The sequence below is a fragment of the Trachypithecus francoisi genome, unplaced genomic scaffold (assembly GCF_009764315.1).
Source record: "Trachypithecus francoisi isolate TF-2019V2 unplaced genomic scaffold, Tfra_2.0 Contig01579, whole genome shotgun sequence".
NCBI lineage: Eukaryota > Metazoa > Chordata > Mammalia > Primates > Cercopithecidae > Trachypithecus > Trachypithecus francoisi.
This window is the reverse complement of record NW_022681442.1, coordinates 17770889-17798701: the sequence shown is the minus strand read 5'-3', so window position 1 is coordinate 17798701 and position 27813 is coordinate 17770889. Positions and strand designations below refer to the sequence as shown.

Genomic DNA, 27813 nt, shown 5'->3' with positions numbered 1-27813 from the left:
AATCGCTGTTATTCTGTTCATTTTCAAGGTGCACTGATTTCATATTCAAACACACATGTTTTACAATCAATTTGTACAGGTAACACAATCATCACAGTGGTCCTGAAGTGACTTACATCCTCAGCAAGAGATTAAATTTAAAAAGGCATAAGAAATTATGAAAGTAGTATTAGGGAAGTGATAAATGTCCATGAAATCTTCACAAGTTATGTTCCTCTGCCGTGGCTCCAGCTGGTCCCTCCATTCGGGATCCCTGAATTCCTGCAACAATAAGGAACTGAAAAAAGTTTCCTTTCGAACCACCTGTCCATTTGAGTCAGTTGTGAATTCTTGCATGCCAACACATCGTGACATTTGCGTGATATAATTTTTGATAGAGTGTTCTTGTGGATGGAAAATTCATTTTTTAAAGGCAATTTGATTATACTTCTACCACTAGCAAATCTGTGATGGGGGCAACTTTGCTAAGCCTCAAATTCTTTATAAAATGAACAGATATTAGTTGTAAAAGCCTCTTTTAGCTCTAACACTGATTCACTATATTTCAGGAATAACCTGCAAGATCCTAGATTTACAAATTAAATAAACAGTAACTTAATTGTTTTACTAATAGTATTCTTTGTTTCTCGAATGACTCACAATTGACTTTCTTTTTTTTTTTTTTTTTTGAGATGGAGTCTCACTCTGTCGCCCAGGCTGGAGTGCAGTGGCACAATCTTGGCTCACTGCAAGCTCCGCCTCCTGGGTTCGCACCATTCTCTTGCCTCAGCCTCCCAAGTAGCTGGGACTACAGGCGCCCACCACCACGCCTGGCTAATTTTTTGTATTTTTAGTAGAGATGGGATTTCACCATGTTAGCCAGGATGGTCTCAATCTCCTGACCTCGTGATCCACCCGTCTCAGTCTCCCAAAGTGCTGGGATTACACGCGTGAGCCACCGTGCCCAGCCTTGAATTTCTTTACAAAATTATCTTAGTGTCTGAATGGCTTAGTTTACCTCCAACATTTCAGGAACGTAGGTATTTAAAAAAGACTAGGGCAGCCACATTAGAAATTGTGTCACTGCTGGTTAAAAATATTCAGGGATTCAGGATTTTCCCATAAGTTAATCAATTATAATTATTCCCTTACACTTGCCAGGGGTCAGTCTTTTTTTTCAAACCAAGAAAGCGTCCTCACCTGGAGAGATTTGAGAGACAAATACTGAAGTCTCAGGCCCACAGGAAAGCAAACAAACAAAAAGAGAAGATGGCGTTCTTGCCTGATTTCAGACCACTAAGCATGTACTCCATTCATGCAAGGATTTGGTGGTTCCTAAAAGTAAATACTGTGTCTCTGATACGAATAAAACTACAATTTCTTCTCAGATATTTTACACCTCAGTGTGATTGAGTTTAGTTGCTTCCCTGAGCCAGGGTGAAGACGTGTGTGTGCGCGTGTGTATGTGTGTGTGGTGGGGTCAGGGTGAACTGGAATGCGTATGTGTGTGTGTATGTGTTTTGTGGGATCAGGGTGAACTGGAATCCGTGTGTGTATGTGTGTGTGTGTGTGTGTTTTGTGGGGTCAGGGTGAACTGGAATCCGTGCGTGTGTGTGCGCTGTGGGGTTGAGGTGAACTAGAATCTGGTGGTGAACTAGAATCCGTGGAAGTGCTGGGTCTCTCCCGTGTTTGACTGACTCCCGGCCGCATACCCAGTCCCTGACACATGGGGGCGCACAACAAACACTTCCGAAAGATTCGGGAGCAGCATCTCCACCAGCTAGCTGGGCTGCCAGGTGGGTACTTCCTTCAAAGCTGGGAGAGCGTCCTACGCCCACGCGCCCAGGAGGGCGCCCCCGCAAAGCAACGTCTAGGAGACCACAGCGGATGCCACAGCTAGCCCGAAGCGGATCAGCCTTGGGGAGTACGCATGCAGAAGCAGGCGCGGAGTCCCCCGGGGGGACGGACGCGAGCAGTTCCAGCTGGGATCCAGGTTTCGCTAGGGAAGAGCCTCTGGCTATGGGAAAGGGGTCTCCGAGTTCATGCGAAGGCCCAGGTCGAGGTCTACACTGGGGGCAGGGAAGTGGAGGTGACCACATGAGCGCCCCATCATTGAGCGCCGCCGCGAAGTCTGCGCTCTTTGGGTCGCTTGGAGCGCGGCCAGTTTGGCAGATTTGTTTTTTTCCCGGAACAGCCCGCGGCGGCTGGGCTGTTCAGGAAAACGGCAAACTTTGCTGTGCGCGCTCTCCCGTGCGCGGGCTCAACGTTGTAGAGCGAGGGGCCAACTTCGCAGAGCGCGCGCCAGCTTTGCAGAGGGCGCCCTCTAGGGATTATGCGTGCGGCGGCGCTTGTCGCTTTCGCCTCTTCCACCCCTGCCGAGCGCTCTGTCCCGAGCCAGGGGCGGCGCAAGCCCCGCCCGGCCCTACCCGGGCGGCCCCTCCCTCCGCCGCGCCCGGGCTTTTAGTTTCGCTCTCGCTAATGGGGCCCCAGACCCTCGCTGCGGAGCGACAGAGAGAGACTGTGCCAGCCCCAGCCCCCCTACCGCCGTGGGAACGGTAACTGGAGCCCCCCGCCTCGGCCGGCGCCTTCCCAGCCCGCCGGCCATGGGCGTCTTGCCTCCCTCCTTCCTGTCCCCGCTCTGCCCCTAGCGTGTTCTAGGGGAGCCTGGTTGAGTGCGAGTGGCCCCGACGGCCTGCGCTGAAACTTTGGAAAGAGAGCCCTTTCTACCCTCTCCATCGCTTGCCTTGTTCAGCCTGTCCTCTCTTCCCTCTCGAGATTTAGGAGAGGCGGGTTCGTGATCTGGCACAGCGGCTAACCGCCAGAGCTCCTTTGCCTGGGTTCCGGTCCCCGCCCCTTAACCCTCTCTCTGTTAAATGGGAACCGCGGTGATTCCCGCTGACTGTTGCGGGGATGGACAGAGTTGGTTATGGTACGCGGTTCGCGGCAGTGGCTCTGTCAAGGCTGAGTACGCTGGAGCTGAGCGTCCTTGCTGCAGGGCCCTTAGAGGGACCTTGAGGAGGTGGAAACAAGGCAGGAGACATTTAGACGTGTGGAGTGTTAGGCTCCAGGAGACAGCTTTGCGGTTTATGGAGCAGTAAAATTACTTGTGGGTGATTGTGGGTGTATCATTTCCAGATCTTTAACTCTTGAACTTCTGGACTCTTGGGCTAGTGGACGTGGCCCTCCCTGTTGTCTCTATTTACAGGCTATTTCCTCCTTTTGGGTCTCGTCAGCCTGACCTTCACCCTTGGTACGGCCATTGCCTAGATTCACAGTCCACCTTCCGCCACCTGGAAACTGTGTGGCTTTGGGTAGGTTACTTAACATCTCTGAAGAAGCTGAAGTTTGTGCAGTACCAAAGTAAAGGCCCTGGTCTAGCAGTGCCGTGAGTTTCGGGTGACACCGCGGAGCGCTTGAGTGCCCAGTAGAGCCTCCCTGTCCCCCTCCCAGCTGCTAGAGGCAAGAGGGAGGGGGAAGTTTTCAGGTCTTCTCTGTGTGCCCTTTAGGAAGATTCTTTTTATTTGGGCAGGAAGTGAGGCACAAATTGTATGATGTCACTTTTCAGGGGAAGCAGCTGCAGTCCATTTCCCCCTTCATGAAAGTAAAAAGTTCAGACAATAGCTGGGCAGTGACTTCCTGCCCAGCTGTGTACCAACACGTGGGCCCCTGGTCAACATATTTGGAGATAATCACTGCAGGAATATTTTTTCAGTCTCTAGAAAATCTTTTTAAAATATGGACGTGGTTTTGAAATAAAGGCGAAGGTCGACAGTTGTAAATCGTCTTAGTCTCGTGGAGAGTGGTGATAATGGGAATATTTCTTGACTATTTAGAATGTGCCACCCAGTGCCCAGCATTTTACATGCATTGTTTCATTCATCCTCCCAACCACTTGTGACATAAGTACCATTGTTTTCCCATTTTGCAGATGAGGAAACTGAGACTTAGAGAGGTTGAGCACTTTTCCTGAGGTCCCATGGCTAATATGTGGAAGAACTGATTCAACCCCACATCTCAGGGTTCTCAACCACCCTCTTGGGAGGTCTCCTTGGTTCTGTTGTTTGGACAGTAGTTTATTCAAGGGGCTGAAGGATTTGAAAATACATTTAAGTTAGGTTTATAAAGAAAAATGGATTTGGTGCCTGTCATGTACCTGACACTTTTCTGTGATCCAAAAAAAAAAAAAAAAAGATTAAGATGAGGTCTTAGTCTGCAAACAGCGACAATCTTGGTGACGAATAGTAAGAATAAGAGTTACAGTGACTAACCGAGATTTACTATGTGCCTAGCATTGTTAGTGCTTTGAGTGTCTTATGTATGAATTCATTTAAAGAGAAGTTAGACATATTTCATTTAAGGAGAAATTAGACATATTTAACAGTGGGATAAGCAATCTCCCTCAAATGGCTGCTCTTTGCAGTCTGGACCCTAAAAAGGGGACAGATATGAGAAAATCATGCCAGGCGTACCCTCTCCGGGCAGCTTGGCAGAACTGAGAGAGGTCTGGATTTTCGTGGTGCACTGTGATGATGAAAGGAGGAAATAAGGGGTCAAAACCAGGTTTTGACTGAAATGACGTGTCTGAGATCAGGCACCCCCACCTGGTTACCACCCTGGGCTATGATTGCCCTTTGGAGGTTCCAAAAATCAAGCCCAGTCTCATAGGAATAAGAAAGTAACTGTTTAGCTTTACAGATTTGAAAGAGCCAAGTCCCAGCACTGCTGACCTGAGTCGTTAGAAGAGACCCTTTCTGTCACTGTAGACAGTGTTCAGCATCAACCTAGAAGGATGCTGTAGGTTTCAGACAGAAGACCTAATGGCCTACTGTTAGGAGGGAAAGTTCTAGAAAGTGTCCCATCATTGAGCCACAGAAATCAGCCTGAATTTTACATCTCAGTAGCTAAGTCCAAAGCCCTCTCTTAGTGTCTGAGAAGGATGAGGAGTTTATACCCATCCTTTGATGGAACATTTCAAATGTTTAATGAGTGCACAGTTTTCTCTGCCTGCATCACTCCCACCTACCCTCCCTGCTTCCCGAACCTTTTCAGTTCTCAGGTCAGACATTTCCTCCCCTGAGAACTTTCCCTAATTTCTGTGAGGCTCTTGAGTTTCCCTGGTGCGGTTACAGATTGTTCACCCTCAAGGCACACACCACAGTTGCCTTTCGACCTAGACGCCGTCCTTTTTTTCATGTGTGTTTATCAACATGGCAGGACAAGCTCAATGTGCTCACAAGTATGTCCCCAATTCCTCACTTGTAGTAAATATCCATTGAATGAATGAAGAAGAGTCTCCAAAAGTCTCCAAAAATTCAGGTTCTTTGCCCATTTTTAAAATTGGGTTATTTGCTTTTTTGCTGTTCTGTTGTGAGTTCCTTGTGTATATTGGACATTAACCCCTTTTCAGATATGTGGTTTGTAAATATTTTCTCCCATTCCATAGGTTGCTTAGGGCTATCAATACAAAGGCTTGGCTTTCTTAGGAGCCATTTTGCTTAGGGCCTTCCCCTTTCTCAAAACCACTTTATTAAGGTATAGTTGAAATATTAAAAGCTAGGCATATTTAATGCATGCATACATAACAAATTTGGGGATAAGCACAGATACACCCATGAAATCATCACCACCTCAACAAAGCCACCACCTCCTAAAGTTTCCTCCCACACCCTTTAATACTATTATTTTATTATTATTATTATTATTTTTCGAGATGGAGTCTCGCTCTGTCACCAGGCTGGAGTGTAGTAGTGCAATCTTGGCTAACTGCAACCTCTGCCTCCTGGGCTCAAGCGATTCCCCTGCCTCAGCCTCCCAAATAGCTGGGACTACAGATGTGCGCCACCATGCCCAGCTAATTTTTGTATTTTTAATAGAGACGGGGTTTCACCATCTTGGCAAGGATGGTCTCGATCTCTTGACCTCGTGATCCGCCTGCCTTGGCCTCCCAAAGTGCTGGGATTACAGGCGTGAGCCACTGCGCCTGGCCAATACTAGTATTTTTTGTGTGGTAGGAACAATCACCATAAGATCTACCCTTTTAGCAAGTTGTAAGTATACCATATAGTATTGTTAGCTATAGGCACTATGCTGTATAGTAGATCTCTAGAATTTATTCATCTTGCACAACTGAAACTTTGTACCCTTTAACTATCACTTCCCCATTTCCTCCTCGCTGCCCCTACCCCCGACTTCTGGCAACCTCCATTCTGTTCTCCATTTGAATGAGTTTGACTCTGTTAGATTCCACATAGATGTGAGATCATACAGTAGTTGTCTTTCTGTGTCTGGCTTATCTCACTTAGCATAATGCTCTTCAGGTCCATCCATCTTGTCACAGATGGAGGATTTCCTTCCTTTTTGTGGCAGAATAATATTCCATTATGTGTGTATACCACATATTCTTTATCTGTTCATTCATTGATGGACATTTAGATTGTTTCCATAATGCTACAGTGAATGTGGGAGTGCAGGTATCTTTTTGAGATACTGATTTCAGTTTCTCTGGATATATAGCCAGATGTGAGATTACTGGATCATATGCAATTTCTAGTTTTAATTTTTTGAGAAATCTCTAGACTGTTTTCCATAATGGCTGTACCAATTTATATTCCCAGCAACAGTATAGAAGAGTTCCCTTTTTTCACATCCTTGCTAACACTTACCTTTATACATGCACACATATATACATATATACATACACATACACATTATATATGCATATGTGTATGTGTATACCATATATATTTAAATATATATATATACATATTTAAAACAGCTATCCTAACAGTTGTGAGATGATATCTTATTGTGGTTTTGCTTTGCATTTCCCTGATGATTAGGAACACTGAGCACCTTTTCATATACCTGTTGCCTATTTGTATGTCTTTAGAGAAATGTCTATTCAGGTTCTTTGCCCATTTTTTAAATTGGGCTGTTGTCTTTTTTATTTTTATTTTTACTACTGTGTTATGTGAGTTCCTTGTGTATTTTGGATATTAACCCCTTTTCAGATATATGGTTTGTAAATATTTTCTCCCATTCCATAGTTTGCTTTTTCTTCTTTTTTTTTTTTTTTTTATTATTTCCTTGCTGTACAGAGCTTTTTAGTTTGGTGTAATCCCACTTGTTTATCTTTGCCTTTGTTGCCTGTGCATTAGCATCATATGCAAAAACTCATTGTCAAGATCAATGTCAAAGAGCTTTCTCCCTATGTTTTCTTCTAGGAGTTTTAAGGTCTCAGGTCTTATGTTTAAGTCTTTAATCCATTTTGAGTTGATTTTTTTGTATAGTGTAAGATAAGAGTCTAGTTTTATTCTTTTGCATGCAGATATCCTGTTTTCCCAACACCATTTATTGAAGAGACTATCCTTTCCATATTGAATATTTTTGGCACCCTTGTCAAAAAATTAGTTGACTGTAATGTGTGGGTTTATTTCCAGACTCTCTATTCTGTTCCATTGGTCCATGTATCTGCTTTATGCCAGTGTCATACAGTTTTGATTACCATAGCTTTGTAATGTAATTTGAAGTGAGGAAATGTGATGCCTCTAGCTTTCTTTTTGCTCAGGTTTGCTTTGGCTATTTGGGGTCTTTTGTAGCTACATATGAATTTAGAATTTTTTTATGTGTCTGTGAAAATGCCATTGGAATTTAGATAGGGATTGCACTGAATCTGTTCAGTGATCAATTTGAGCAGCATGGACATTTTAATGTATTAATTCTTCCAATCCATGAACATGCAATATCTTTCCATTTATTTATGTCTAATTTCTTTCATCAGTGTTTTCTAGTTTTGTTGTTCTGGCTCAAAGGAGACCCGTGTGTTGCTTAATTTGCACATATTTGTGAATTCTCTAATTTCTCTCCTGTTACTGATTTCTGCTTTCATACCATTGTGGTCAGAAAAGAGATATGATATGACTTTAATCCTCCTAAAATAATTAAGACTTGTTTTGTAGCCTAGCGTATGATCCATCTTGGAGAATGTTGTGTACACTTGAGAAGAATGTGTATTTTGCTGCTGTTGGATGATATGCTGTATATATGTCTGTTAGGACCGTTTGGAGTAGTGTTGTTCAGGTCCACTGTTTCCTGATTGATTTTCTGTCTGGATGTTGCAAGTGAGCTTTTGAAGTCCCTTACTATTATTTATTGTTATTTCTTTCTGTAGTTCCATTAATACTTGTTTCATATATTTAGGTGTGCTAATGTTGGTTCATATATATTTACAGTTTTTATATCTTTGATAAATTGATATCTATAATTATAATATAATGACCTTCTTTATCTCAACAGTTTTTTACTTATCGTCTATTTTGTTTGATGTAAGTATAGCCTCGCCTGCTCTGTTGGTTACCATTCTTATGGAATATCTTTTTCTATCCCTCACATTTAGCCTATGTGTGTCCTTAAATCTAAAGTGAGTCTTTTGTAAATACCATGTAGTTGGATCTTATTTTTTTACTCTGTTTAGTCACTGTATGTATTTTGATTGGATAATTTAATCCATTTATATTTAAAGAAAGTGTTGATAAGGACTCACTGTTGCCATTTTGTGATTGTTTTCTGACTGTTTTATAGCTTATCTGTTTCTCTCTTCCTCTCTTGCTTCCCTCCTTTGTGATTTGATCATTTTTTGTAGTGATATGCTTTGTTTCTTTTCTGTATATATTTTGTATATCTACTACAGATTTTTGCTTTGTTATTACCATGAGGCTTACACAAAACATCTTATAACAGTCTATTCTAAGTTGATAACAACTTAGTCCATTTGGGATTCTATTACAATATACCCTAAACTGGGTTGCTTATAAACAACAGAAATATATTTCTTGTAGTTCTAGAGACTGAAATGTTCAAGATCAAAGTGCTAACAGCATTCGTGTATAGCAAAGTTTCATTTCCTTGTTCATTTATTATATCTTATCACATGGTAGATAGGGCAAGGTACAGCTCTTTTTACAAAGGTACTAATCCCATTTATGGAGCTTTACCCTTTTGACCTAATCATACCCCAAATGCCCCCCTCCTAATACTATGACATTGGTGAATAGATTTCAGTGCATAAATTTTGGAGGGGTACGTAAACATTCAGACCATAGCAATAACTTAACTTCATGCACATTAAAAAACTCTACAGTTTTATTCTCTCCTTCCACGTTTTATGTTATTGATGTCACAGTTTACATTTCTTTATCTTGTATATCCATTAACAACTATATAGTTATAGTTATTGAAGCTAGAGTTGTTTTCAATACTTTAGTCTTTTAACTTTAGTAGAGTTCAAAGTGATTTATGCACAATTAATACTCAACCTATCATGGATTTACATCCCTATAAACCCAATGTAAGTTGAAAATATCATAAGCCAAAAATGCATTTAATGCAACTCATCTATTGAATTTCAGAGCTTAGCCTAGCCTGTCTTAAACATGCTCGTATCACATTAGCCTACAGCTCGGCATGAGAATCTAATACAAAGCTTATTTCATAATAAAGTGTTGAATATCTCATATAATTTATCAATACTGTACTAAAAGTAGAAACAGAATGGGTGTATGGTTACTTGAAGTATGGTTTCTACATGATGTGGTTTGCTTTTGCAGCATTGGAAAGACAAAAGATCTTAAGTAAAACCATTGTAAGTCAAAGACCACCTGTAAATTATTTGCATATTCTGAATTTGACTATACACTTACCTTTACCAGTGAGTTTAAAGAGTGTCCTTTCATTTCAACCTGAAGTATTCCTTTTAGCATTTCTTGTAAGGCAGGTCTAGTAGTGATGAACACCCTCATTTTCATGTGTCTCAGAAAAGTATTTATCTTTTCTTCTGAAGGACAGCTTTGCTGGATATAATATTGGTGGTTGGCAGTTTCTTTCTTTTAGCACTTTGATTATATTATCCCACTCTTTCCAGGCCTGCAGGATTTCTGGTGAGAAATCCACAGATGGTCTTATGGACATTTGTTTGTATGTAATGAGTTGCTTTTCCGTGTGTGTGTGTGCACGCGCGCGTGTGTGTGTATACACATATATATGTACATATCAATAGCTTTTGGAGTACAAGTAGATTTTGGTTACGTGGATTAATTGTTTAGTGGTGAAGTCTGAGATTTTAGTGGACCTGTAACCCAAGTAGTGTACATTGCACCCAATATGTAGTTTTTTAAAATCCCACATCCTCCTCCCACTCTCCCCTCTTCTGAGTCTCCAGTATCCATTATACCAATCCGAATGCCTTTGCATGCTCACAGCTTAGCTTCCACTTATAAGTGAAAATATAGATATTTGGTTTTCCATTCCTGACTTACTTCACTTAGAATAATGGCCTCCAGCTCCATCCAAGTTACTACAAAGACATTATTGTAATGTCTCCACCTTCCTTCCTTCCTTCCTTCCTTCCTTCCTTCCCTCCTTCCCTCCTTCCCTCCTTCCCTCCTTCCCTCCTTTCCTTCTTTCTTTCGACAGACTCTCGCTCTGTCACCCAGGCTGGAGTGCAGTGGCACAATCACAGCTCACTACAACCTCCACCTCCTGGGTTCAAGCAATTCTCCTGCCTCAGCTTCCCGAGTAGCTGGGACTACAGCCGTATGCTACCACACCTAGCTAATTTTTGTATTTTTAGTAGAGACGGGGTTTCACCATATTGTCCAGGATGGTCTCAGTCTTGACCTATGATCCACCCGCCTTGGCCTCCCAAAGTGCTAGGATTATGGGTGTGAGCCACTGTGCCTGACCCTACATCTTCAGTTCTGATTTAGCTTATTTGAATCTTCTCTCTTCTATTGGTAAATCTAGCTAATGGTCCCCTGAGTTTGTTTATCTTTTCAAAGAAGCAACTTTTTGTTTCATTGATCTTTTGTATTTTTTTTGTTTCAATTTCATTTATTCTGCCTTGATCTTTGTTATTTTCTTCTGCTAGCTTTGCGCTTGGTTTGTTCTTGCTTCTGGAGTTCCAGGAGGTGTGACTTTAAGTTGTGAATTTGTGATCTTTCAGACTTTTTGATGTAGATATTTAGCACCACAACCTTTCCTCTTAGCACTGCTTCTGTTGTATCACAAAGGTTTTTGATAACTTGTGTCACTATTATTCGTTTTGAAGAATTTTCCAATTTCCATCTTGATTTTATTGTTAACCCCAAAATCATTCAGGAGCAGACTGTTTAATTTCCTTGTTTTTATATAGTTTTAAGGGTTTCTTTTGGAGTTGATTTCTAGTTTGATTCTGGTGTGGTCTGAGAAGATACTTGATATGATTTTCCTTTTTAAAAATTAATTGAGACTTATTTTGTGGCCTATCACATGGTCTATCTTAGAGAATGTTCCATGTGCTGATGGGAAGAATGTGTATTCTGCAGTTCTTGGGTAGAATGTTCTGTGAATATCTGTTAGGTCCATTTGTTCTGGAGTGTAGTTTAAATGCAGAGTTTCTGTGTTGACTTCCTGCCTCAGTGATCTGTCTAGCGCTGTCAGTGGAGTATTGAAGTTCTCCAATATCATTATGTTGCTGTCTATCTCTTTTCTTACGTCTAGTGGTAATTGTTTTATGAATCTAGGAGCTTCAGAGTTATGTGCATATATATTTAGGGTTGTAATATCTTCCTGTTGGATCAATCCTTTTATAATACTTTCTTTGTCTTTTTTTTTTTAACTGTTTTGCTTTAAAGTTTGTTTTATCTGATATAAGAATAGCAACTTCTGCTTGCCTTCGGTTTCCATTTGTGTGGAGTATCTTTTCCCACCCCTTTACCTTGATTCTATAAGAATAATTTGTATTAGCTCAGCTTCTTGAAGAGGGCAGACATTTGGTTTGTGATTTTTTTTTTAATTCATTCTGCCAATCTTTATCTTTTCAGTGGAGCATCAGGCCATGTACAGTCAACAGTAATATTGAGATGTGACCGACTCCTCATGTTGTTGCCTGGATACTTTGTTTTCTTCATTATGTTATTGGTTTATAAGCCCTGTGAGTTTTATGTTTTTGAAAGGTTCTATTCTGTTGCATATTGACCTTTTGTTTCAGGGTTTAGAATTCCTTTTAGCATTTCTTGTCGGGTATTCTTGTCGGCATTCTTTCTGATCTGGTAGTGGGGAATTCCTTCAGCATGTGATTGTCTGAGAAAAACTATATCTCCTTCATTTATGAAACTTAGTTTTGCTGTATGCAACATTTTTGGCTCAGAGTTATTCTGTTTAAGGAGGCTAAAAATGGGGCCCCAGTCCTTTCTGGCTTATAAGGTTTCTGCTGAGAAGTCTACTGTTAGTCTGATAGCTTTTCCTTTGTAGGTTATCTGATGCTTTTGTCTTACTGCTCTTAGAATTCTTTCCTTCATGTTGACTTTAGTAGTAGCCTGATGACTGTATGCCTTGGAGAGGTCCATTTTGCCATGAATCTCCCAGAAGGGCTTTGACCTTCTTATATTTGGATGTCTAAATATCTGGCAAGGCCAGGGAAGTCTTCCTCAATTATTTCCTCAAATAAATTTTCCACAATTTTTACTTTTTCTTCTCCCTCAGGAACACCAATGATTATTATCTTTGGCCATTTTACATAATCTCATATTTCTTAGAGACTTTGTTCATTTCTTTTAGTTATTTTTTCTTTATTTTTGCCTGACTGGGTTTATTCAAAAGCCTTGTCTCTGAGCTCTAAAATTCTTACTTCTACTTGGTCTAGTCTATTGTTAAAACTTTCCACTGTGTTTTGTAAGTCCCTAAATGTTTCTTTCTTTCTAGAAGTTCTGATTGTTTTTTGTTGGTTTTTTTTTTTTTTTTTTCTCTAAAGCATCTATCTCTTTAGAAAAATTTTCATTCGTATCCCGAATTTTTTAAAAACTTTATGTTGGTTTTCACCTTTTTCTTGTATCTCCTTGGGTAACTTAATAATCAACCATTTGTATTCTTTATTTGGTATTTCCAAGATTTCATTTTAGTTTGGATCCTTTGCTGGAGAGCTAATGTGATCTTTCGGGGGTGTTATAGAACCCTCTTTTGTCATATTGCCGGAATTATTTTTCTGGTTCCTTCTTATTTGGGTAGACCATTTCTTCTAATTATTTTTTAATTTACTTTTGATTCAACTGTTGCTTTTTAATTTCCTTTTTTCCACCTTATGGATGTGACTTCAATGATTATAGCTTATTGTAACCTAATTTGGCTCTGGATGCTTTTGGGGGGTGAAGACTGTGTATGAGTTCCTTGGTTATAGAGAGTGTTTGTGTGATGGTTTTCTCAGATGTAGTAGCAATGTGCTTGGTGTGTGAGCAGGTTTACTGTCTCTCATGGGGTTAGAATGGCAAAAGTCTCTTGAAGGTTAGCTCATCCCCAGTGGTGTACACTTATTTATTCATTCATTCATTCATTCATTCCTCCAGTATTTTATTTACTGGGTTGAACAGTTCAGACTTCAGGTCAGTATGGGAGTTGTCCATGGGTAAAAACTGGGTGTAGCTAAAACAGGTAGATAAATACAACACCTAATGTGGGGAGAGGTCTCAGCCTTGACATAGGCAGCTGGAGAAGCTGGAGTGAAAAGCACTGAGGTCTTTTCAGAGGGAAGGAAGGGGCTACCTCAGCTCCCCTGCCAGGCCAGCAGGAGAAAAATCTGCTTCCCATTCACACTCCTGACCCAGTGTTCCATCTGTTCAAACCAGACAGACACCACTTTCCATCTGCAGAAATGCTGATATTCCATGTAGAGAGGGATTATGACTACCCCTCATGCAGGCCTGAACCCTGAGGGCACTTGTCCTATGGGCATGCAGTCACCCTGAAGTGTTCCATAAAGGCTGTCTACAGATGCACCCATGCCACGCTCCTGTGGGAGAAGCCCAAGCTGTAGCTGCAGTGGTGGGTGAGGAGGAGAAGTCTCCTTCTCCAAGACCTGTCACAAGCACCAGGGCTGCTTGACTGTTGTAGTAGAGCCACAGACTTTCCCTGCTGAGTTCAGCATTGCACCTGTGCCTCTGCTGAAAGAAACTTCCCACAAGCAGAAAGCTATGGGACTCGAGCTTTGCCATCTGGATTCTGTCGTCCCATGGGTTACTCCCTTGATTTGGTACACTACCCCTTCCCCTAGGAGTAGGAGCCCTGAGGGCCAGACTGTTGTGAATGCTGCTGCTCCTCTGGGTCTAGCCACCCAGTGGGGCGGCCACACTCCAGGAAAGTGCTGGGGAATGTCTGCAAGGGGTCCAGTGATGCGACCTGCCCTCTGATTTCCAGCAGTGGGTACCAGCACCTGTTCTGATGGGGATGGCAGGGGAGTGACGTAGACTATATGAGATTCCTTATACATAGCCTTAGTGTGTTGGCTTTCTCTAACACTAGCTATAGTAGGAATGAACTGATCATATGGACAGACTCAGGACCTCCTGATTAGCTGGGGGTATTGCAGGCAGTGGTGACAGATGGGGTCATGCACAAGTTTTCTCCTTCCTGGGTGCTATACTATTCTGCCAGCAGATGCTATAATGGACTGTGTTTGTTGGCCTCCAGGCAGGAGGTGGCACTTGGAAAAGAACACCAGCTGCGGTGGTAGCCATGGGATTTGTGCTTCTTATGTTACCCAGGTGAGGTACTCTGGTGTCTCAGAAAATGGGCGAGGCCATAGAGCTTCCCAAAGTTTCTGTTCTTTGTGTTAAGCTATAGAGTAGGGGGTAAAGAGGCAAAGCCAGGTGGGGGCTGGGTCACGCAAGTGCATGCTGTGGCTCTCCACGTAGGGGCTCAAGCAGAGGCCCCAGTGGGGATAAGAGGGCAGTCCTCCTGCTGCAGGGGTAATGTTCCAGGGAGGAGCGCAGCTGCCTGTGCCGCACAGAAAGTCCACACAGGGAGTGCGGAATAGCAGGTGACAGTAAGCCCTGCCCAGTTCCCATGCACTTGGCAAGGTAGGTCTCACACCCGTAGTGTTCCACTAGTAGCAGCTAGCTAGGTTCCAGGCATTCCGCTCTTGGAACTCAAAACTGCCCCAGGCCAGAAGCCTTCCCAGTTGAGACATACCATGGTTTTCAGGCCACACCCCTTCTGGTCTGCCTGAGAAGCAAAGGTCTTCTCTTGTGCTCATGAGTATAACCCACTGCCCACTCACCCCTCGGTTCTGGCCAAGGGGGTTCATCATCACATGAGATTATATCAGAAATGTCAATTAGGAACCTCTCTCAACCTATGACAGACTACTGAGTTAGCTGGAAGACATCCACAAGGTCACCTGTGAGGTAGGACCTGGAATGACTTCCCTCTATCCCTGCTGGGGACCGAGAGCACACGCAACGCACATCCCATTGCTATTCCTTCTCATGTATTCCCCAGTGCTCACTAAATCAGCTTCAGTGCTGGGTAGGGTTAAGACCTTTCCCTGTGGCCTGGATTGCCAAGTTCTCCAGTGGGAGTGTTCCATGTCCCAGAGACAATTCATCCCCCTCACACTCCAGGGACTTAGAATTTTCTACCTGGTATAGGCTGCAGCCCACCACTTCTTTCAAAGGCTCTGTGGTTTCTTTCAGCTTTCCTATTAAGTTCCTGTGTTGCTTCTTGGAAAAAAGTACACAGCATGAATCTCTACACACTATTTTGTCTTCCCAAGTGAGAGAGGCATGCTAAAATGCCTCCAATCTGCCATCTTGGAAAAAAAAATCAGTTGCTTTTCTTTTGCTGCTTTGAAAATGTTCTCCTTATCTTTTTTGACTCTTACTAGTGATTGTAATGTGTCTCAGTGAAGACATGTTTATGCTCAATCTGTTTGGGGTTCTTTGGGCTTCATGAATCTAGATGTTCATTTGCCTCTCCAGATTTTGTCACAATTTCTTTAAATAAACTTTCTACCCTTCTCTCCTTGCCACTTCTGAGACACCCATACTGCATATATTCGTTCATTTGATGGTCCCATAAGTTCCATAGGCTTTCTTCACTCTTTTTCATTCCTTTTCTTTTTGTTCCTCTGACTGGTTAATTTCAAATGATTTGTTTTCAAGTTTACCTGACTCTGTCTTCTGCTTGATCAAGTCTGCTGTTGAAGCTCTCAATTGAATTTTTTATTTCAGACATTGTATTCTTCAGCTCTATAATTTCTGTTTCATTCGTCTATATGGTTTTTATCTCTTTGTTGAACTTCTCATTTTGTTTATCTATTTTTTTTTTCTGATTTCATTTAATTGTCTCTCTGCTCTCTTGTTCCTCACTGGGCTTTTTAAGATGATTATTTTGGATTCTTTGTCAGGTAATTCATTTTTGGGGGGTCAGCTACTGGAGCTTTATTTTGTTCCTTTGGTGGTGTCATATTTCCTTGATTATTTGTGTTCTTTGAAGCCTTGCATTGTGTGTTCACACTTGAAGAAGCAGTCACCTCTTCCCATCTTTATCGACTGACTTTAGGAGAAAAAGACCTTTGCTGGTGAGCTCAGCTAGAGATTCGGGGGATCTCTCACACCTTTTCTGTGGATATACCTGCTCCACACCTCTTGATCCCTCTTTGGGATTATATGCATTTTCTCAATCCTGCAAAGCCAGACCTCATGCTAAAAGCCTCCTGTTTATTCCTTAGGGTAGTACCCTGAAATGTTCAAAGTTGCATGTCTTCTCTTAATCCATCAAAGTTGAGTTGGCTGCTAGTATCCATACCTGCTGTTGAGATCCAAGCATCATCTGTGGTTGTGTACAGACTGTTGTGCACTGAGATACACATCAGCTGGCCGAAGGGTTCCATAGGCCAGTCGTCCAGCAGGGTTTATGGGAGGGTCTCAGTCGTCCAGCAGGGTTTATGGGAGGGTCTTAGGGTAGAATCCATGAGCTGGGTAGCAGAATCTACAGCCGACTGTTGATAACCATACACTCTTTGCACTCCTGCTTCTTCTCCTTACTCCTAGCTGCCCCAGATGATTCAGCCATGCTATTCCCCTCAGTGTTCTGGGTGGGATGAGACAGAAGTGGGTCTCCTAGACAACATCCTGTTAGGCTGGGAAAGGTGGGTGCGCACTTCACTCTCACTTCCCCCATGGGAGAATTGTGAGCTGGAGGGACCTCTCTTGGCACTGAGCTGTGCCACCTTAAGTGAGGGGTGATGTGGGTAAAGTGAACTGCTCTTATTGTACTCTTTGATGCATCCAATCTTAGATTTTTTGCTTCACCAGTGTGCTGAAACCTCTCAGTGGACTCCTGTGGCCTCACAAAAGTATTCTTGTCCATAGGTGTAGTTGCCAAAATCAGTATTTCTATAGAAGAATGAAAACTGGAACCTCCTATTCTGCTATCACACTGACATTTCTTCTTTCTTTTAAAAATAGTGGTTATATTGTTTTGTCATCATATACCCTAAACTCAGCCTTTAAGATTAACTTTTGGAAAAGGGCCAACTTGGTTAACACCACATGTCAAAGTTAGTGTCTTTGTCTGGTGGATTTTTTTTTTAAACTTTGACTTACTAGTTTTGAAAATATGTGAGTATGTATTGTGTTAATAACAATCTATGTTGAAAAGTAAGTCTACATAAAGGAGACAAAAGAAGCTATCAGGTGTTTTCTGCATGTGTGGCCTTACGATTATCTCTTCTGTGGGTTATCTCCATTTTGAGAAACTTTGGGTTCTAATCTGGAGAATCTGCCTCCCAACCAGATACACATTGGTGGTGATGAAGGGAGGCTCATGATGTGTTGAGAAACAAGGTGACCATCTGACTTCTCCTGGTCATTGTCGAGACCTGGCAGTAGGACTTTCCCTTCTTCTTAGCTCCCTCCCTTCTTTCTTCCCAGTTCACCCTCAGATAAGCTGGAAGGTGAAACCGTAATGCCATTCAGAGTGCAAGGCCACTAGGTCATTGCTTTGCCTCCTTGGACACCTCCTTCTGAACTGCATTCCTTCTCTCCACCTCCAAAAGTCATTACTTGTTGTGCTCAGTGGCACAAAATGTTCTGTAAAATAGATGCCTTCTTGTTTTCCAACTTAATGATAGCATCCCTCGGTGAGCCCTAACTGGAATACAGAACTGCACCTGACAACCGTGGCCTGCTCAGTGAAGTTGCTTAGAGATTGTATCAGAGGCATTTGAACCAGAGCAACTCCATATTGAATAGGGGCTGGGTAAAATAAGACTGAGATCTACTGGGCTGCATTCCCAGGAGGTTAAGGCATTCTTAGTCACAGGATGAGGTAGGAGGATAGCAAAAGATAGAGGTCATAAAGACCTTGTTGATAAAATAGACTTTGCAGTAAAGAAGCCAGCCAAAACCCAGCAAAACTAAGATGGTGACAAGAGTGACCCCTGGTCAACCCTCACTGCTCATTATACACTAATTATAATGCATTAGCATGCTAAAAGACACTCCCCCTAGCACCATGACAGTTTACAAATGCCACAGCAACATCTGGAAGTTACCCTATATGGTCTAAAAAGGGGAACTTCCTCAGTTCCTGGAATTTCGCACCCCTTCCTCGGAAAACTTGTGAATAGTCCACCCATTGTTTGGCATATAATCAAGAAATAACTATGAGTATCCCTAGTCCAGCAGCCCAAGCTGCTGCTTTGCGTATGGAGTAGCCATTCTTTTATTCTTTTACTTCGATTAATTAATAAGCTTGCTTTCACTTTATCGACTTGCCCTTAATTCTTTCTTGCACGAGGTCCAGACCCTCTCTTGGGGTCTGGATCAGGACCCTTTTCCAGTAACAGTTGGGACCAGGTAGAAATTGGAGTCTGGAGAAGTTTCCCTTTATTGCTGAAAGTTGATCTGTGATCCCTTCGTGTGGAAGGTAACGGGACTTGATTTAGAAGAAATGATTCTAATACTGGCCAGGCGCGGTGGCTCACACCTGTAATCCCAGCACTTTGGGAGGCCAGAGTTTGAGACCAGCCTGGCCAACAGCCTGGCCCTCTCTCTACTACAAATACAAAAAAAATTAGCCAGACGTGATGGTGGGCGCCTATAATCCCAGCCACTCAGGAGGCTGAGGCAGGATAATCACTTGAACGGGGGAGGCAGAGGCTGTAGTGAGCAGAGATCACGCCATTGCTCTCCAGCCTGGGCAACAAGAGTGAAACTCCATCTCAAAGACCAAAAAAAAATGATTCTAATACTGGCTCTGCCTTGGGCCAGCCACATCACTTTTAGCTAATTATTTTCCCTTGGGGTGTGTGTTTCATCCAGCCTTCCGTTCAGTTAAATATTTTAGTAAGCACCTTCTGTGTTCCAGCCACCTCTGCCATGATGAACTTGTATCTTCTTATGGGAGCCAAACAGCAGAGTGCGAATAAGCAAGCCACATACAAAGGCTATGTAGTAAATGAAGGCAGAGGGTGGGGGTGGGAAAGGGCCAGGTAGTAAATATTTTTGGCTTTGTGGCCATCACTCAGCTCTGTTGTAGAGAGGAAACAGCCGTCGGCAGTACATAAATGAATGGGCATGGCTGTTTTCCAGTACAACTCTATTTACTGAAACAAGTGTTGGACCATAGTGTGCTGACTCCCAGACTAGATCAGAAAGGGCCTTAAAATCCGAGGAGATGGCTTTAGATTTGAACTTGTAGTTAATGGGGATCTCTTGAAGATTCTCAAGCTGGAATGTAATTTGATGGAAATCTATTTTGTGTAGAACCATGTAAAAGCATCTGACGGAAAGAGAGCCTAATGCCCCAGGTTGTCGCTGCTTTTGAACTGCGTATGAGCACTTCGTGACCTGCTAGGAATTTAGGGGGAAATTGTCATTGTTGTAAACGTTGACAGACCTTCCACTGTTTCTTGTATGCAGTGAACATAAAACAAAATTGTGGATGCTGGATTAGAAGCTCCCTGAGGGCAAGGACTTTGTTTTCTTTGCTGCCATATGTGGTCTCTGGGATATAAGCATACTCACATATTTGAATGCATTAATGGGGCACTAAACCTGAATCTTAAATATGCAAAACTGCTCACCCCTAGGCATAATGGAAAAGCATGTCACCTAATGAGTGTCATTTAAAAATATCACAGTATCAGTGATGCCACTGACCTCATGGCTTGTTTTTTTTTTTCTTTCCAGATGGCAGACGATCAGGGCTGTGTTGAAGAGCAGGAAATTGGGACTTCAGCAAATGAAGATTCAGTGGATGCTAAGCCAGACCGGTCCTCATTTGTACCATTCCTCTTGAGGTAGGTTTGCTTCATCATGGACCCTGGACCACGTCAGCCTGCCATGCCTCTGCCATCTCCACCCACCTATGGGGAGGGGGACACTCAGGGAAGGAGGTTCATGCTGAGCATGGGAGGTTTGCACAGGTTCTTGCTAGCTGTATGCAGCAACACTAGGGTCCTCATGTGCACCCTCTTGTCTGGGGGCCAAGCCCAGGAGTGGACAAAACCAAGCACTGGCAGTCTCCGGCTCAGCGGCCGAGTGTCTGGTAGCAGTTCCCAGGAATCAGGGGCTGTTCTCAGTAGAGGCGATTTGCAGGCACCTTCAGAACAGAGCCTGGGCTGCTGCTGCCAGTGGGACCAAATTTGACAAAAAACACAGAATCCAGGGGCTGAGGGACAGGAGGTTTTAGGGTGACTCACGCCTACCCTGTGCCTCCTGCTGCATTCCACTCATGGAAGGGGGATCGCATCCTGTTCATTAGTTCCCGCCTTCCCCTTTCTTGAGTTCACTTTTAAAATTCTAAATTTTGCGTTTAATAACATAATAGCTTCATTGATTAAACTCTTGTATGCCTGCTTTGTATTATTGCTTTTAGTCTACATAATTGCACATTTAGTTTTATTGTTATCACCATTTATCAGGTAGGGAAACCTGTGGTGCTGTGAGGTTTAATAGCTTGCCTTTTTGCTAACAGTAAAAGATAAAGCTGAGAAACTAAACAATGCCAGCACCACTCACTTAAAGGTTCTGCTGTGTGCTTCCCTTTTAAAAGTAGGGCTAGCTTGGCACAGTAGCTTACACCTGTATTCTCAGCACTGGAAGGCCAGGGAGAGAGGATCACTTGAGCCCAGGAGTTTGAGACCAGACTGGACAACATAGTGAGAGCCCCGTCTCTACAAAAAGAGATGAGAAAATTAGCTGGGTGTGGTGGCACATGCTGGTAGTCTGGCTATTCGGGAAGCTGAGGCAGGAGGATCACTTGAGCCCAGGAGGTCAAGGCTGCTCGGGACCATGACTGCACCACTGTACTCCAGCCTGGGCAACAGAGTGAGACTCTGTCTCAAAAAACAAGTTGTTTTTTTTTTTAAATAAAAAATAAAAGTAGGGCTGCAAGGACATGGAGGAACCCCAGACCCTCCCTTAACCTTGATCATGGATGGACAGTGAGTGGATCTTCCTGAGAGACAGAAGGCAGCATGAGTCAGACGCATCACACTTCTTTGGATTCCCTAAGCCACATCTTACTGGGAAAGATATCAAGGGGGATAAAGGCCGAGGTGAGCGAGTGCTCTCAGGCAGTGCCCAGGAGGGGAAGAGCTGGTGAGGGGTAGGCAGCCAGGCTCCCAACACCTCAGAGCAGACCTTGGGTCATATCATCCAACCTAGGACGTGGAAAAGTGGGAGAACCCCAACACTGTGGACCCAGATTCTGTTGTTTGCCAACTAGAGTCAAGAATATCCAATGAAATGACCAGAAAATACAGTTCTGACTCCTGGAACTTTCCAAAACCTTGAGAAATTGGTATAGGCCAAGTTACTCCCCAGGGAAAGCCTCTTAGAGCCATGGGGCTTTGCTTATATGTGCTCAAAATAATGGAAAGCTGTGTGTTCCCTTGTGTATTTTAAGGTAACATACACATGTTTGTCAAGATAGCTGCAAAAGATGTAATAATATTTCACTCTTCCCCACCCTTTTTGAGTATTTGACTTCAGCAGGTTGTCTACAAGTGGAAGAGAAACAGGAATCATTTAATAATCATTTTGTAAGTCTTAGTAAGCCTTTTGATGTACTTCCCAGAAAATATTAAAATAAATGGTGCGTTGTAAATACTGACATTTCAAAGTCATTTCTTTAAATGTATCCAGTGGAATCTACGTCCATAGTGATTTTATAACCACCTTTATCCATTAAAAAAATACATGAACAGCTCTCCTGTAACAGCTAGAACTTTTATATTTCTTTTTTCCCCTCAGACTTGTGTTTTTCATTCTCTTTTCCTCCACATTTTCTTCTGATGTAATAGATTTAATTGCTTGAAAGTCTTGTTGATCACAGCACATCATATACCTATGTAACATATACACGTATGCATATGTATATCCATATACATTTTAAGACAGTTTTCCAGATATCATGAGTATTAAAAGAAAGTTCTCCTAGACTAATTTACTGTTTCAGCTTTAATGAATTCACAGTTGATCTAAAAAATAAATGTTAACATATCATTAATATATTGTCATTCATCAAAATAATTATTAAATAGAAATTACATTGAAGTTTCAACTTATAATGGAATGAAGGGGCTTTTAATAAGTTAGTTTCTAAAGAAATGGACAAATAATACTTATTGCTGGAATAAGAAAGAATTTGATATTACCTTTTTCCTATTTTTCGTTTTTAGTGATAAGAAGCACTGAGAAATCATGAATAAATACATGAGATGGTAGGAGGTTTGTTATAGTCATGTCACTTAATTCTTTGAATTCCTTCTGAGTTCTGGACCAAAAAATGACAACTTGATTAGGTCTGTCCTTAATTATGTTGGAAGTAAAGAATTGGCAATTACCTAACTTACAAAAGGAATTGTTATTCAGCTTTAAAGATATTTAATTTTTTTAGTTTCTGGGAAGTACACCAAAAAACTTGTACCTAAACTTTTCAAACAGTTGTAAATTAAATTTGCTCCTCTTTTATTTAGAGGCAGTCTGTTTAACTCAAAATGTTCCAGAAAAGATAATTAAGCCTTAATAAACATTTGTCAGTATCCTTTTTTTGATAAAATGCTTTTAAACCATATGCTTTTTAAAATATATTTTTGTCAAGACGTTGGAGCTGCTAATGTAGCTCATTCATGTATGAAAATTGTCTGCTCTATAATCTAGTTGACAAAGCCAGTCCCTGTCAAACCAGTTAGCCGCACCACACTTGTTTGCTGTCAGTAAATGTCTGAAACCATTTTTCAGTTCAATAAATACGTTAGTAGGCATCCTTGTGACAGTCATCTCGTTTCTGAATTATAAATTCTTTTTTTTTTGAGACGGAGTCTTGCTCTGTCACCCAGGCTGGAATGCAGTGGCTGATCTCAGCTCACTGCGAGCTCTGCCTCCCAGGTTCACGCCATTCTCCTGCCTCAGCCTCCCGAGTAGCTGGGACTACAGGCGCCCGCCACCACGCCTGGCTAATTTTTTGTATTTTTAGTAGAGACGGGGTTTCACCCTCTCTGACCTCATGATCCACCCACCTCGGCCTCCCAAAGTGCTAGGATTACAGGCATGAGCCACTGCGCCCGGTCCTGAATTCTGAATTCTTATTCTTGGATCGGTGAATGGATGGATGGAGGGAAGGGAAGAAGGATGCAAGAAAGAATGAAAAGGTACTAAGCCCAGACCCGTGTTGACCTCCTGGAATCAGTGTTTGTTTTGTTGTCACAGGACTGATATGGTTTGGCTCTGTGTCCCCACCTAAATCTCATCTCAAATTGTAATCACCGTAATCCCTGTGTGTTGAGGGAGAGACCTGGTAGGAGGTGACTGGATTATGGGGGTGGTTTCCCCCGTGCTGTTCTGGTGATAGTGAGTTCTCACGAGATCTGATGGTTTTTAAGTGTTTGACAGTTCCTCCTACACACACTCTGTCTCTCCTGCTGCCATGTAAGACATGTCTGCTTCCCCTGCCAGCATGCTTCCCCTTCTACCATGATTCCCCAGCCATGTGGAATTGTGAGTCAATTAAACCTCTTTTCTTTATAAGTTACCTAGTCTTGGGTAGTATCTTCATAGCAGTTTGAGAACAGACTAATACACAGGAGTCTAGCTCAACAATAAAAAATCTTTGGAAATACTAAGGGGATGAAAAAGGCAAAGACGTTAAACAAGAACCATCATCACTTCCATTTCATTCTATTATATATTTTTTAAGACATTTTTCAGTGTATACAAGCATACTTTGTTTTATTGTGCTTTGCAGATACTGTTTTTTTTGTTTGTTTTTTGTTTTTTGTTTTTTTGAGACAGAGTCTCACTCTGTTGGCCAGGCTGGAGTGCAGTGGTGCGATTTGGCTCACTGCAGCCTCCGCCTCCCAGGTACAAGTGATTGTCCTGCCTCAGCCTCCCAAGTAGCCAGACTATAGGTGTATACCACCACGCCTGGCTAATTTTTATATGTATTTTAGTAAGGACAGGATTTTGCCATTTTCCCAGGCTGGTCTTGAACTCCTGACCTTAAGTGATCCACCCCCCCCTTGGCCTCCCAAAGTCCTGAGATTACAGGCATGAGCCACCACACCTGGCCCAGATATTGCATTTTTAATAAATGGAAGGTTTGTGGCAACCCTGCAAACCTGTTGCCTCCATTTTTCCAACAGCATATGCTCACTTTGTGTTTCTGTGTTACATTTTGGTAATTCTCACAACATTTTCAGTTTTTTAATTAGTGTTATATCTGTTACTATGATCTGTGATGAGTAATCTTTTTTGTTGTTGTTGTTCAAACCCAGGATAATCTCTGTAAATGTGATCAGTGATCTTTGATGTTACTATTGTAATTGCTTTGGGGTGTCACAAACCACACCTGTATAAGACAGCGGACTTAAATGATAAATATTAAGTGTGTTCTTACTGCTCCACCCACTGGCCATTCCTGTCTCTCTCCTTCTCCTTGGGCTTCCGTATTCCCTGAGACATTATTGAAATTGGGCCAACTAATAACCCCACAATGGCCTCTAAGTGTCAAGTGAAAGGAAGAGCAATATGTCTGTCACTTTAAATCAAAAGCTAGAAGTGATTCAACTTAGTGAAGGCATGTCGAAGCCAAGACAGGCCGAAAGCTAGGCCTCCTGTGCCAAACAGCCAAATTGTGAATGCAAAGGAAAAGTTCTTGAAGGAAATTAAAAGTGCTGCTGCAGTGAACACATGGATCATAACATTATGCTTATTATTGCTGACTTGGAGAAAGTTTGAGTGGTCTGGAGAGAAGATCAAACCAGCCCCAACTTTTTCTTAAACGAAAGCCCAAGCCAGAACAAGGCCCTAACTCTGCAATTCTTTGAAGGCTGAGAGAGGTGAGAAGGCTGCAGAAGAAAAGTTTAAAGCTAGCAATGTTGATCCATGAGGTTTAAGGAAAGAAGCCTTCTCCATAAAATAAAAGTTCAACATGAAGCAGCAAGTGCTGATGTAGACGCTATAGCAAGTTATCCAGAAGATCGAGCTAAGATCATTGGTGAGAGTGGCTATGCTAAACAACAGATTCTCAATGTAGACAAAACAGCCTTCTATAGGAAGAAGATACCATCTAAGATTGTCCTAGCTAGAGAAGAGAAGTCAATGCCTGGCTTCAGTGCTTTATAAGGACGCTTGACTCTCCTGTTAGGCAGACTGGTGACTTTTAAGTTGAAGCCGATGCTCATCGACCTGTCTGGAAATCTTAGAGCCCTTAAGAATTATGCTAAATCTACTGTTTCTGTGCCCGCTAAATGGACGAACAAAACCTGGATGACACCTGTTTATAGCATGGTTTACTGGATATTTTAAGCACACTGTTGAGACCTGCTGCTCAAATTAAAATAAGATTCCTTTCATTGACATTGCACCTGGTCACCCAAGAGCTCTGGTGAAGATGCAGAAGGAGATTAGTGTTTTTATGCCTGCTAAAACATCCGTTCTGCAACTCATAGATCAAGGAGTAATTTCAACTTCCAAGTCTTATTACTTAAGAAATAATGTCTTACTATTTGAGAAATATTATTTCAGAAATACATTTTATAAGGCTATAGTTGCCATAAATAATGTTGGGAATAACATTATAGTTATAGTGTTACCTTTGATGGATAATTGAAAACCTTCTGGAAAGGATGCACCATTCTAGATGCCAGTAAGAACATTTGTGATTTATGGGAGGATGTCAGAACATTAATAGGAGTTTGGAAGAAGTTGATTCCACTCCTCATGGATGACTTTGATGGGTTCAAGACTTCCTTCAGTGGAGGAGGTAACTGCAGATGTGCCTGCTGTGGTGGAAATAGCAAGAGAACTAGAATTAGAAGTAGACCTGAAGATGTGGCTGAATTGCTGCAATCTCATGATAAAACTTGAACAGATAAGGAGTTTCTTCTTGTGAATAAGCAAAGTAAGTGGTTTCTTGAGATGGAATCTACTGCTGGTGAATGTGCTGATATATTTTTGAAATGTATACTTAGAATATTACATAAACTTAGTTGGTAAAGCAGCCACAGAGTTTGAGAGGATTGACTTGAATTTTGTGTGTTTTTAAACTCCTTTTTGTTTTATTTTAATTTCTTTTTAACACTTTCGTTGAGGGCTGACTTTCAACAGATTGCAGTAAGGGAGCTGCTCTGCTGCGTACGAAACCGCAACCGGGAAGCAGGTCATCTTTGAATGGTTTAGTGCCAGGTTCCCCGCAAATGTGCATTGCGTGATGGGCGAGAGGACAATCACCTTTCTGTTGACTTGAATTTTGAATGAAGTTGTGCTGTGAATAACGTGCTATCAAACAGAATGGCATGCTACAGAGAAATTGTTCATAAAAGGAAGAATCATTTGATGCAGTGAACTTCATCGCTGTCTTATTTTAAGAAATTGTCACAGCCACCCTAATTTTCAGCAACCACCACCAGATAAGTCATCAGGCATCAGTGCTGAGGCAAGACCCTCCCCACCAGCCCAGCGATTACAACCCACCGAAGGCTCAAATGATTGTTAGCATTTTTTAGCAATAAAGTATGTTTTAATTAAGATATGTATTTTTTGACATAATGCTGTTGCATACACTCAGACTGGTGTATAGTGTGAACATAACTTTTCTACCCCCTGGGAAACCAAAAAAGTCAGGCGACTCCATGTATTGCAATATTTGCTTTCCTGTGGTGGTCTGAAACTGAGCTGGCAGTATATCTGAGTTGTGCCTATATTTGAATTTGGAACAGCCCAATGTGGTCCCACATACCACCGTTACTAATGACATACTTCACCTTTACCAGACCCACGTATAACTATGAAGCCCCACCACAGTGCCTGATTCAAGGAGACTCACAGATACATCTTATTTGTCTCTTTGTGGATGACCCAGAGGTTTCATCACTCCGTGAGGTTCAGGGTGGGTGAGAAAGTCTGCCCTTCTTTTACACGGTGGGAGATGGGAGAATGGGCAAGGGAAAGGTGGTATCTCTGACAGACCAGTTTTAGAAAAACAGTATAAGTGGCAGTTGAGGACCTGACCATTTATTCTTCCCTCAAGCCTGTGCACCTCTGGGAAAGTTTTTGAGTACCTTGCTGGAAGACTTCTGCCTGAAAGACCTTTTATTTTGCAAAAATAGATGTGGTCTGTGGTATGTCCCCCCCACCCCTCAGCTTTAAGTCCTTTGGAAAGATAAATAAGCCTGTAGGGTCGACATTATGGTCCACTCTGCCTTTTTCATAGCATGACTGATATTGACGTCATTAAAATAAACAGTAAGTATCCCGAGGTCCTCCCTGCAGTTTGGTCCTCCCTGCAGTTTCAGGAGCGCCATGTGACCCACTGACAGATGTGGGGTGCGATGCATGGGAGTGCCACTGGCTCCTCTGGATGTTCCTTGCAGCTGATGGTGCCCCCCGCACCCCCACAACCTTCCCTCCCATCCCATCCTATTCCATCCCATCCCACCCCATTCCAGCTCCCTTCTCTAAGGAGCTCAGAATCACTGTTAGGCAGTGCAGGAGGCAGTAGCATCTCTGACCTGTC

At 42.4% G+C, this 27813-nt stretch overlaps 1 protein-coding gene across 4 annotated transcripts in view; it reads left to right on the top strand.

The window, feature by feature from the left end:
- Positions 1–1752: 1752 nt before the first annotated feature.
- Positions 1753–27813, top strand: part of CASP7 (caspase 7) — a 53195-nt gene continuing 27134 nt past the window's right edge. Inside the window, exons 1-3 of one of the 4 annotated variants that reach the window (XM_033182254.1) lie at positions 2377–2534; positions 14443–14549; positions 19983–20092. In XM_033182254.1, coding sequence (XP_033038145.1) covers positions 14451–14549; positions 19983–20092 — 209 coding nt within the window. In that variant the 5' untranslated portion in view covers positions 2377–2534; positions 14443–14450. Of the gene's footprint in view, positions 1776–1950; positions 1973–2376; positions 2535–14442; positions 14550–19982; positions 20093–27813 lie in introns of those variants that run through there. The other 3 variants (XM_033182277.1, XM_033182263.1, XM_033182273.1) reach the window with 3 other exon arrangements.